The sequence below is a fragment of the Rhagoletis zephyria genome, unplaced genomic scaffold (assembly GCF_001687245.7).
Source record: "Rhagoletis zephyria isolate East Lansing unplaced genomic scaffold, Rhagoletis_zephyria_1.1 Rzeph_scaffold_00174, whole genome shotgun sequence".
In the NCBI taxonomy this organism is placed as follows: Eukaryota; Metazoa; Arthropoda; class Insecta; order Diptera; family Tephritidae; genus Rhagoletis; species Rhagoletis zephyria.
Window position 1 is genome coordinate 193,294 of NW_016157258.1, and position 12,132 is coordinate 205,425.

Sequence of the window (12,132 nt, forward strand, 5' to 3'; positions counted from 1 at the left end):
TTATTTATTTTTTCTTTTTTAATTAGATTTTTAGATTTTGTTAAAAAAGCATTTTTTCATTTCTTTAAATTTTTGGAAACTTAGGTTTTCCGTTATTTTTCGTTTTTTGAACTTAAATTTTAGATTTTATTGTTTAAAAAACAATTATATGTATATATTTTTAAATTTAATTTAATTTAAGAAATTTAATTAACTATTTTTTTTTTGTGTGTTCGTGTTGGTTGATTGTTTTTATTACCTACGTACATTTATTCATATTTTTTAAAGAGCAAAAATTAAATGAAATTAAAAAAATAGCTTATTCTTAGAACAAATAAATTTAAAACCTAAAGGATAATTAAATTAAAAAGAGAAAAAAAATAAAACTTTTAGGTACTTGTTTTCTTTTTTGTAATTTATTTAGTTTTTTCTCTTGTTAATAAAATTTTAATTTAGTTTTAGATTTATTTATTCCAAAAATAAACATAATTTTTTAAGCTTTACTTGTTCGAAACTAATTTAATTTATTTTTGCCCCTTTTTAAAGTTAACTTTTTATTTTTACTAATTTTATTTTCTATTAATTTATATTTTTTGTTATTTTAAAAAAGAAGAAATATATAGTTTTTAATTAGTTTAATTTTTAGAAAATTTGTTGTTAAAAGACAAACAGAATGACGCATAGACCACCCCTTTGGTAGATCTGTCAAATAGTCTTTCAAAAGACTTTTGTCAGAATTAATTAACATACCGTAGTTAACTTGAAATTTTTGTACTGAAAATATACAGTTACCTTAAGCTACGACACTTAACATGCAGAAGTGTTCAGTACGAATTCTTACTTTTATAATAAAAATTTTACATTTCGTAGCTACTAAGGTATTTCAAATATTAAAGAAAAAAAACGTTATTTTTTTGTACTCACCATTTGGTATATTCTGATTGAAATGATTGCCATTCGTCTGATAGCGTTGCACATGATTATCGCCTAACGATGCACCGCCTGCATTGCCATTGATACCGGTGGGCGTGGCAAAAGCGCCCGGAGGACCTTGTGTGTCGTGGCCAAATTTTGCGGCAAACTGATGTATGCCGGAGAACGGACCACCAAACGCAGAGAAATTCATCATGACACGTTGGCGTCGAGGGGAGTTGGAGAGGAAAGGATGGTGAAAAAACGGTCACCAACTAATAACTGTTTCTGCACTAAGTACTTGGTTAGTTTTTTAAAATTTCAAAGACATGCAGAACACGCTGAAAAGTTTGGCAGGAAACTGGGTGGTGGTGGTGGTGGTGGCGATTTGGTAGCCACTTTTTCTTCCATGTATTGCTTATCTTATTGCGCGCCGTCTTTCACTTGCTTGTAAATTATTTTGTGCACAATTTTTCACTTTTTCTTCGTTAACGTTTCAATTACACAACTTGCACGGCTGAGTTTTAAGAAAACTTGTTTTTTTTGCTGGATTTACATAAGTTAAAAAAATATTTAAAATTTTTTGTTACTTATTATTTTTTGAAGTTTTTTTTAGCAAAATTAAGGCGTTTCACTTTACACTTTTAAAGCAATCCTTTCGAAAATTTCCCTACATATGCAAGCGTCGTCCTCTTGCCTTTTCTAAACTCACTCACTCACTAGTCCCAACGTTGTCTGCACCGCAGCGCTAACAATGACAACGACAACGACAAGATGGCTAGTTTTTGCTGACTACTACTACCGTCGTCACCTCTGCTATTATTCCCACTATAACTTCATCTGGCTGGTTGGTGGACTAGTATTGAAGAGGTTAACTTTCGTTTTTCGCGAGCGCAAAGTGTGGCGGCGATGATTTAATCACGGCACCACTAACACTACTGCTGCTAAAGCGGCTATGCGGATGGGCCACGCGACTCTACAGACATCATATACCATACGCATACATGCACTCATATGAATATATATATACATATATGTGTGTGTGTGTCTGCGTATGCAAATGTATGTGTGCGTGCGCGTGTATGTGTTAGCCGTCTCACTGTCGACTCAGAATAGTTAATGCGTCCACTGTTCGCCCGCCCGCCGTTCGTCCGTCCGCCCATCCGCGAGCTCTCATTCTATGCTGTGAGCCAGCAAGCAGCAGCTAACCTCCTCTACAGAGGTGTTTCAGCCATTTAAGGGTGAGTTACTGCTTGCTGTTTGTTGGTATCGCTACTCCACCCCCCCCTCCGTCCATGCATTTGTACTTCTGGTGTTGGTCTTGCCAATTGAATCCAATATGCGCTGGTGGGGTTGGTGGGTGGTTGGGTGTATGGTGCAGTTGTGGTTTAGAAGGCAGGAAACACAAAAAAAAAATATATATATATAGATATGCATATGTGTGCATGTATGTATGTATGTATTTCCCTGCAATTGCAACGCGAAAAGAAATTGTATTTTTAACTTTCAATTTCTGTTAGCTACAAGCGTTTGTGTAGTTAAATTAGCAACTGTGATGTTGATACTAAATTGTCATTGACTTTGGTCGCGTCTATGAGACTCTTTCTCTATGTATCCTTAGAAAGTGACGACCACGACCACGACGACAACGCCGACTCCACTAACACAATGAGCGCAATATGTATGTTTGTAGTTGTATGTAGTTGTCATAGTTACGGTGACCATCCGTCCTTTATTTTAAAGGACAGTCCGTTATTTTAACCCCCTGTCCTTTATAATTTGTTTCAAAATAAAGGACGCCTTTTGTCCTTTATTTCTTAAACTGTCCTTTAAATCGGCTTTGCATTTGTCAGAGGTAAATTTTTAAACGCAGAATATGAAAAATAAAAATGTCCCTTATAAAATATAAAGAAAACTTTCGCCAGTTTGTTTCGCACCCCACTTAAGGTTTTCAATTTAATCGATAATCTTTGTACAATCTATAAAGCATAGGGAAAGTTGTGCCCAGAATCGTGTTGCACGCTGAGTTTCCAGTTCCACTGAAAGAGAACAATAAACCCCCTGCTGCACGGTGGTACAAAACTGGCATTCATTCACTCCATTTTGCACTTAATTTGATTAATTGTTATTTTTTTTTATGAAAGCTTACAATATTTGCATGAGACCAGTTGAGCCTGATTTCTGAATTTTAATTTGATTATATTAAATTTTTTAGTGTAAAATGCAGAAAAGGTAGCAATTTTGAAGAAAATGTATTCTCCTGTTCCAGTTAATAAATGTTACATAACTAAAACTTGTTGAAAACAATTGTATGGTTTTCCCAAAACAAAAAAATATACAACAAAAATTTTTAAAAATGTCATCAAAAAATGTTCACCAAAATAAATATTTTTTTTTTGGTTTTTAGTAAAAATTGGTGGAAAAATGAAGGCTGCGGTGGATTATGAACATTGAATTCCAATTTTGAACCACTGTGTGTTGGTTTCGTCGTGCAGTATGAATTATGGTAAACGCATTTTGGTAGCAAAGGATGGCGAAGTCCTTGAAAAGGATTTGGCTTCATTTTTCGCTACAGCAGGGGAACTTATACAATTAAATAATATAATTAACTGGTAAATATTTGATTTAAATTACGATATGGGCAAGATACTTTTATCATACAAGTTGTATGTACGTATTCCCAAATCATTTTGAAAAAATGTCCTTTATTTTACGTTGGTTAATATGGTCACCGTAGTCATAGTAGTCAAAGCAGTCGAAGGAGTGTAAGTAAGTAGCAGACTAAAAACAACACCAACTACCAAGAACGACTTTAGAAAACTAAGTAAAAGCTTCCATCAGCAGCACCAAACAACAGCAGGCGACATCAACAAAAACAATATGCTGCAATAGCAACAAAAATATGCACCACAGTGTATACTTAAATGTGTTGAAAGCTGAGAAAGTTGGGTTGCCACCTCGGGGGTGGGTACATTGATTGCTCAGCTTACCTATGTGCGCATGGGTCGGTGCGTGCGAGTGTACAGGGTGGGACAATAAGTTTTATATTTTTTTGAATATAATTGTATTTTTGTTTTTGTAGATTGTAATTAAATTCTTGGAAATTTTCAAATTTATTAAAAAAAAATAGATTTTTTCGAGGGAAAATGATAAAATAGGTAATTTCGGTATTTTTCGGCTAAGGGCGCGTGTGAATCGGTAACAAAGTTTTATGGGGAAGGCTGGTGAATAATATTTTTACTATGGTGAGCCAGTTTTGCCAATTTGCTGTGTGAAATAAACTTTTGATAAAATATTAAAAATTGAAATGAAATTAATATTTTAAGAAAACATCTACCCTCATTGATTGCAATTCATCAATTTAAGCTTTTATTTAACGAAAAATTACACACATCAACAATCTTTGCGAATGTCAAAATTGCATTTGTCAAAAAATTTTACTAGCCTTATGAGCTACCGAAGTTTTATTCACCTCATACTTGTCAAAAATTTACTCGCAGCGAACTTTGTTACCGACTCACACACGCTCTAAATAAAGTTTTAAAGCTAAAATTGTTAAAATACTTGATTTACTTTCTATTGTGCATGTTTCTGGAACTCCATTGATTGAAATAAAAGCAGGAAAAATCCTTTAGCATTTTTTCTTCTGCCGAGAGAAGGGAGTGACAAAAAAAAAACAACTCGTGAGATTTGCTCATATAGCAACATCTTCTCCCACGGCCTTCATGATTGGGAGTTTGGTCGATACGTTTTGAGCAACGGGGTTCAGTGGCCCACTGTCCTGGAGGAGGTGCTCTAATCAAAATATTCGCATTGAAGCTGTGCGGCAGAGTGTTGCAAATGATCCATCTGTGTAAACTCGTCGTCGTTCCAGCCAACTGACGAATTTTCTTAAGATGCACTCAAACAAAATTGCACTAACATTGCTACCGAAAGACCAGCAACTACGTGAAATTTTCAGCGAGCGTTTGATAAAAAAATTAAGATTTCCCTTGACCAATTCGTTCACTTATTCGATTTAACAGCGCTCGATTTTTTTATGTGGGCAATGCTACATAGACAGCTGAAGCAAAATATTCGAGACGAAATACGGCGGCTGTAATAATAAACATTACGTTGTGTAATGGAAAACGCACTAAAAAGACCCAAAGGGTGGACATTTGTGTGATGTAATGTTTCATATATTGTACGTTTTAATTTCCATAAAATGCATTTAAGATAGAAACAAATTTATTAAAATAGATAATTATGACAACAGTTATACGGACTTAACATTGGTAGGTATTATTTGGCTCACCCTGTATAAAGTCTGCATGCACAAAGCATATCTGTAGGAATTTCAGCGCTATCTATATGAAGTTGACTTTACTTCGGTAATGATCCCAAAAAACACTCAACAAACATCATTCAATGCACAAATCTGTGGCCTTAACCCAGGGGGTTCGCCATTTATAGTACTTAAAAATTAAATAAAAGTAAAAACAGCGCAGAAAATGTTAAAACCAAGGATGAAAATAGGAATTAACTGTTTTTAAAAAAGTTTTACGCCGACCCCGAACGGCGATTGTATTTTAATGAGAAGCTGTTTTTCATGGCAGAAGTACACTCGCAGATTTGCCATTGCCTGCAAGCCGACAAGCGACCGCTGTTAAGAAAAAACCGTACTTCGCGCGCTTTCATTGTTGACAAAAGGCAACCGCGCTTAAAACCAATAATTTTATTGTGAACAATTAGGTTAGGCTAGGTGGCAGCCTCGTGTCACCGGTGCTCACTTGGACAATTTCCACTATTCCAATAATTCCAGTTAGTCGATTTACTGACTAATCGATGGTGAGCGGATAGTGGATAGTGAACGATTAGTCCCATTCGACCGGTTCATCGAATAATTGCAATTCGACTATCAACCGACAAAAAAATGATAATCGACTATTCGATTAACCGAAAATCCGGTTAGTAAATTTTTATCAAGGGCTCTATTAAGGACGTCGTGTTGCAATTGTACCGTCGAGGAGGTAAAATAAATTTTGTTAGCATATGGCTTTATTAACATTTCTATGCTCATAGTTATCATGCTTTCACATCTAGGATTTCCTAAGATTGATTAAAGCCCGAAAGAGAAGTTTTTATCTTTTGCCCGACCAAAAGCTTCCGCACTCCTCCAAGTAACTCACATTGCCTTGACTAAGAACTTTTCAAGCGGCGTTATATGTATGAATGAAGTTTAGTAGCGATCGGGAAGATTAAATTGCATTCAGTATCTCTCTCGGCGTGCTTTTTACATTGGAGAACAAATCTCAGCATTTTGCAGTTGTAATGTCTGGGAAGGAAATTTCTTTGATTTTCATTCTTAGAACTTAACAAATTGTAGTAAGTAGCCGATACGCGCTCCAAAGCTGCATTGGTTTTGGCAAAGTATCTAATTTTTTGATTCACTATGTCCTACTACGATTTACGGCACAACTTTCTTACTGCCTTCCTAGTGTCGTCTCTCACTTTGCTGTTTCTAATGCCTTTGCAGTACTGCTGGCACAGAGGTAACTAGAATTAACGTATGATACAGGGAAGGCGGGGTGACGAAACAGAGTCAGTTTGATTTGCTATGTTTCTACTAATTTATTATGCCCTTTGTTCAGTGATTTTATAAAAAAATAAGTCGAATTAATGAGTAGAATACCGTAAAAAATTGCAGTAAGGAATTTTTCTAAATTAACGATTGGATTTTTATTTTATTTTTATGATTGAAACGGACTTTATTTAGTGTTTTTAAATACACTTCTAAAGTCTTAAAAGGGATAATAATGCTCGCTTTGCTTAAACGCTTCTTCTGCTTGTCATTGTCCAATACTTCTTTCTATTTCTAACCCAGCACGTATTGTACAGTGCTTATCACAATTTACGCTACCGAAGTATTGAAAAATTCTGACTGCTAGTTTTTTAATATTTAATTTAAATTATTATTTTTTAATAAAAATATAGTTTGTTCTTTAACAAAAACCGTTTCAATCTAAGTTTCCAAATTCGCGCAACATTAAAATAAATCAAAAAACTTTTGTAAAAATTGCTAGCTTCTTAATTTAAGGTAGCTAGAGCTTACTGTTGATTTTTGGCAATATTTTTGTTGATAATTTTTTTATATGAATTGTAATTTTTTCATTTTAATATTACAGAAAATTTTAAACTTGAATTTAAACGGGTTATATCTATTAAAGAATAAACTATCTTTTTATAAAAAAAATTACAATTAAATTATAAAAAAATTAATGGTCAAAAAATGTCAATATGTCGCTTTCCCTACGAAAAATCTCCCCCATTTGATCTCTTGTTCCCTCGTGAAAAAGGAGACTTATTCACACATATCTTGGAAATCGAATGTTAATAGAGACAAAATCTATTTGAAAGACAGCCAACAGGATTGTTCGTTTAGTAGAAATCAAGCGAATTCGCTTTCATGAAATTTATGTATTTCGTGGGTGGTATAATTTGTTCGGTGGTACCAGTAACTTTAGCTGGCGTCGCTATTCTGATACTGGCTTTTATCCCCCTTATTATTGCTGTGTTCCTATGTGTTGTTGTTGCTTTCATATTGATGTATTTTTTTCTTTTTGCTATTTTTCTGCTTTCCATTTCGAGGGTGGAAATCGCATATGAGGCGCAATACGCGTACATTCATACATACTACACTCTAAACGGGAAATGTTTCACTTTTCACTTGCTACGATGGGAACTGCCTGCCACTGCTGCTGCCACGAACTTTGTGGTGTGGGAAAAGAGGCACTTACTCATACTTGCTAGTAAGAGCATTAAAAGTGGGGTGGAACTCATATAGTACATATAATTGCCTGCATATACTAACTAAATATATACCCATTCTATGTGCATTAGTGTGTGTATATGTATGTATGTAAATGGTTGGGGGTGGCTTGCGCTTTACTGCATGAATTGACTATAACATAGAGAAGAGTCATACAAGTCATGTGATTAAATATGTACAATATGTATGTGTTCCTGTATGTCTACACTACATGTTCTTCTTGGCTATAGGTACTATTGTAAATGTTTATCATTACCATTCTCTTTGTACCGAGTAACCCAGTGAGCATTTCTCACTCACTCACTCACTCAGTCAAGCAATGGTAGTGAGATAAAAAGTGAGCGTGAGTGAGTGTTCTTAAATAGCGATGCGAGTAGGACGAGTAGCAGCGCATTGAGCGGTAATCTATGTATGTCAATCGCTTTTTCGTGGGGAGAGCAAATGCGCGTCGCACATTTATTGAGAAATTCCGCTGGTTACTAGCAAAACAGGGAGTTTGGTCTCACTCTCATATGCACAGTGTTGCTTGGAAGTTGGCAAGGAAATATGTTTCTCACTTTTATTAAAATTTTAAAAAATTATTCAGTTTAACACAAAAGTACTGAAAGTGTTCTTTCCTTTCCTCAGTATACGTATGTAAGTAATAATAATAAGTAATAAATATAAGTAGAGGGTTAAGACCGCGGTGAACATTGGAATGGGCAGATCAATCTATGATTAAGTCTCTCTTCTTCTTCGTCCTTTAACCCCCAAGCGGAACGTAGAGGTGTTCCAGCGCTCCATCTGGTTCGGTTTCTGGCAATCGCTTCGATTTCTTTCCAGCTTAACCCGAGTTACTTCGCCTTCCGCTTAGACTCTAAGCCTTAGAGCATTCTATTCTATGGCCTTCTTTGCAATACTGCCGTCTTCTTTCTGCAATACCCATTCCATTCCGTCTCCGGATACAGATGTCATGGGGTTCCACGTTAGTTTTTTTGAGTAACTCTCATTTAAGAATGTTTTAGGCCGAAAAAATCTAAGTATTATTCTAAGGCATAGTTATTGCAACGGTGACTTTCCAAGTGGAGCAACCGTACAGCAATATGGATAGCACATTGGACTGCGAAAGTCTGACACTCAGATTTTTGTTTCATCGTGATGTGTGCATCATACCAAAGACCGCTCTGGCTTTTTAGTTATTCGGCGGTCGCCCTCGTTAAGAACTTGTAACCGGTGCTTGGCAGTCTGATCCCGCGGTAGTTGCGCGAATGGCGGGTTCTTGGCCTTTCTTGTGGATTAGCGGGACCTTCGTCCACCGGGGTTAATGACAGTACTCGGCGAGGGAATCTCTCTCCCGCCACGAACCCAACATCGATTTTGTGCTCCTTTACATGGCAGCTGTAGTAGACGTCGCAACACATTGCTTGGATGGCGTTGATGCAGCTTTTGTCCTTACGAGGACATCAACCAGACGGGCAGAGGCACCTTCCCCACTAAGGGTTCGAACATGCCATCAAATCGTAGTCCTTTAAATATTTGCCGTCGTCGTCATCAAAAGAGGGGGTCTCATACGAGGCAGGCCCCAAACCCAGTCTGGCGAAAAAGGCTACAGAGAGAATTATCTGTACTTTAGTACTACTTTTTTATAATATTTTTCTGGTTGTATCCTTATCCTCCAAATAAAATAAACACGCTATAAAGACAACTCGTTAATTTGAGATTATGTCGAGAATTCACTGCAATGGATCTGAATTAAGTCCTAGAGTTATTTTTCACGATTAATGCGGATTAGGGGCATTTTCGATGACAACACTGACCAAAATGGCTAGCTGTGCTCTTTGTGAATGATAAATAATCGAAGGAAATAAGTAAGCAAATGAGTGGTCAGAAATGTTTACTCCAACTCAGTAGTCAATGCAAACTCCAGAAAATTCTTCAAAAATAGATGTATATTTTTTTGATTTTTATTTGTTTATTTTATTTTCCTTTGTTTCTAAGCTTGTGGGACAACAAGAAAAATGTAGTAGGAAAATTAATAAAAATTGTAAACTTAAAGCCACCTTATTGCTTGGATTATCTTCAGCGGCACTGATTTATTTTTTAAGTTTTATTTCAAAAAAATCTTGTTTAATAATTATTTTTTTAGTTTTATAAAATAACTTTTATTTCCGAGTAATAAGCAAAGTATAAAATTCAAAAAATAGCTTTTTCTTTTCTGAGAAAAAAACGGTTATTTTTTTAGCAATAAATAATAATGATTATTTTATGATTATTATTTTTTCGCTCAAAGATAGGTAATAATTATTATTGAGTTTTATTTTTTCATTTAATAATGATCATTCAAAAAACTCAAAAGCTATATCAGCGTGATTTCTGTCGTATCCTTTCAGAGGTAGTGACACCCTAATAAATGGAATAAGTAAGTGGAAAAATAAAAATAAATAATAATTATTATCCCTGAGCGCAAAAATAAAAATCATAAAATAATCATTATTTGTGATCGAAAAAATAAAAATCAAGTTATATTTATTTACGTTGAGCGAACAAATTTAAAGCAATAATAATAATTATTTTTGAGCGAAAAATATAAAATAAAAATCACAAAATAATGCTTAAATGGTGATTTAAATTATTTTACTCATAATGATTACCGTTCCTGCTTTTTAATAATTGTTTTATGAAAAAATTGATTTCGGTATAATTAAAAAGAAAACCCCCAAGACAATATTTAACATCCAGCTAAACAAATTGTTGACTAATCTAACTATCCATCAAAGTGAGTAATAGGGAGAAACCATACGGGTGTGATACCAAAACATAACAACGCGAAGAGAGCAATCAAACTACGAGCGCTTGTATTTTATGGAGCACCGGAAATCAGCAACAAATTTAAAAGAGAACAAGCAGACAAAGTATACTCGTACATAATTGCCATTGAAATTGTTGGGTGAGTTTACGTTATGAAAACAGTAAATTCTAACGGTACATAATAGTAGTAGTGGTAGTAATTGTTTTTGTGCTTCTTGTTGGCAAGTGCTCTCGCTATCTGCATTTTTGCTTTTAACTGTGAAAGTTAAAGTCCGCTCTTGATAGTGTTGTTGTTGTTGTTGTTGCTTTTGTTGTTTGCTTTTGCAGCTATGCGTAAAAGTGTGTATGCACGTGTTGGTTGGTGTCTGAGCGTGGGCTTGTATTTGTGTGGATTTCCTGCCTGGAGGGTTGCTTTTCACTTTTCAACAAAAACAAAATATTACACATAAACGAATGCTTACATATACATACATATGTACGTGCAAGCATAAATTCTGCATACACATTATACGTATGTACATATCTCGTTTTTGCTTTAAACCACTTTTGTCTATGTCTGCAAATCGATTTTTTGTTGGTTTGTTGTTTTTCTTTTCACACACACACACACACACTTTCTCAATACATAGTAAACTTACTATAAAATTTGTAACAAGTTTTAGTTTAAATGCATGTTGCACGTTCTTATCGTAGCACGTAGTATTTATTTATATAGATGTGGACACAAATTCGGAATTATTAAAGTCAACTCATTAAAATACAATACAATAGTAATAAATAGTAATAAATAGTAATACATAGATATAGCCGTCGGTAGCAATTTCCGCTAATGACACCTGAAATTGTTGTCGTCGAATGGCAGTGACCGCCGTGTACGCAACGCTTTAGAGTCTAGCGGTAGTGGCGAATTCTTGGAAAATGTGCTTTTGTTGTTTTCCCTCTCTAACTCGCTCTCTCCCTCTCTCTCTCTCGCTTGTGCATTCCTTCTATGCTTCGGGGCTCTTCAACCGAATGGTGGAAATGCCTGTTTGGCGCGCAGGTTGAATGTTAAGTTTTTGTTTGTTTGCTAGCCGGAAGTGTTGGTGGACTGTTAGGCGCATGCGCATAGCGGATATGGTTCGCAGATTGGCTAAGTGCGGCTGAGGAAAGCTTATGAGCTTTTTTTTGGCGTTTATTTCTTTTATTTTGCGGAATAATTTCCATGAATTCGATCATACTTCCAGAAACTTTGCCTTTGTCTTCTCCCGACCTCAGTCCCCGTCACGGCCATATACTTCTTTCACCGTTGCGTTAATTGTCAAGAGCAAACATCTCCGAGCTTGATTATAAAGTTTCACTTTAATCATTTGAATATACTTTTTTGAACAGGTGGCTCAAAGATCTTAAATGCATTTTGATTGGCTAAATACAGATTTCTTAAAATTCTTTCGTTTCACGCTCACATTTTAGTATTTCGTGCACATACATACATATTTAACTTCTGTATGGCTTAACTAAATTCGACTTTTCCAAAAAGGTGGCAATCCTCTTCAAGGGTATTTTCAAACTTAAACCTTCTTAAAACTCTTTCGTTCGACATTGTGATAGATATGTATGTTTATCAATTATTTGATGAATTAATTTTAAGTTGGCTTTCTAGACAG

At 35.2% G+C, this 12,132-nt stretch overlaps 1 protein-coding gene across 4 annotated transcripts in view; it reads right to left on the reverse strand.

Annotated features, from left to right (window-relative positions):
• Positions 1-11,360, reverse strand: part of l(3)neo38 (C2H2-type zinc finger domain-containing lethal (3) neo38) — a 42,700-nt gene extending 31,340 nt beyond the window's left edge. The window contains exons 1-2 of one of the 4 annotated variants that reach the window (XM_017607953.1): positions 11,128-11,360; positions 904-1,437 (exon numbers count right to left, since the gene is read on the reverse strand). In XM_017607953.1, coding sequence (XP_017463442.1) covers positions 904-1,108 — 205 coding nt within the window. In that variant the 5' untranslated portion in view covers positions 1,109-1,437; positions 11,128-11,360. Of the gene's footprint in view, positions 1-903; positions 2,575-11,127 lie in introns of those variants that run through there. The other 3 variants (XM_017607966.1, XM_017607959.1, XM_017607947.1) reach the window with 3 other exon arrangements.
• Positions 11,361-12,132: the final 772 nt, after the last annotated feature.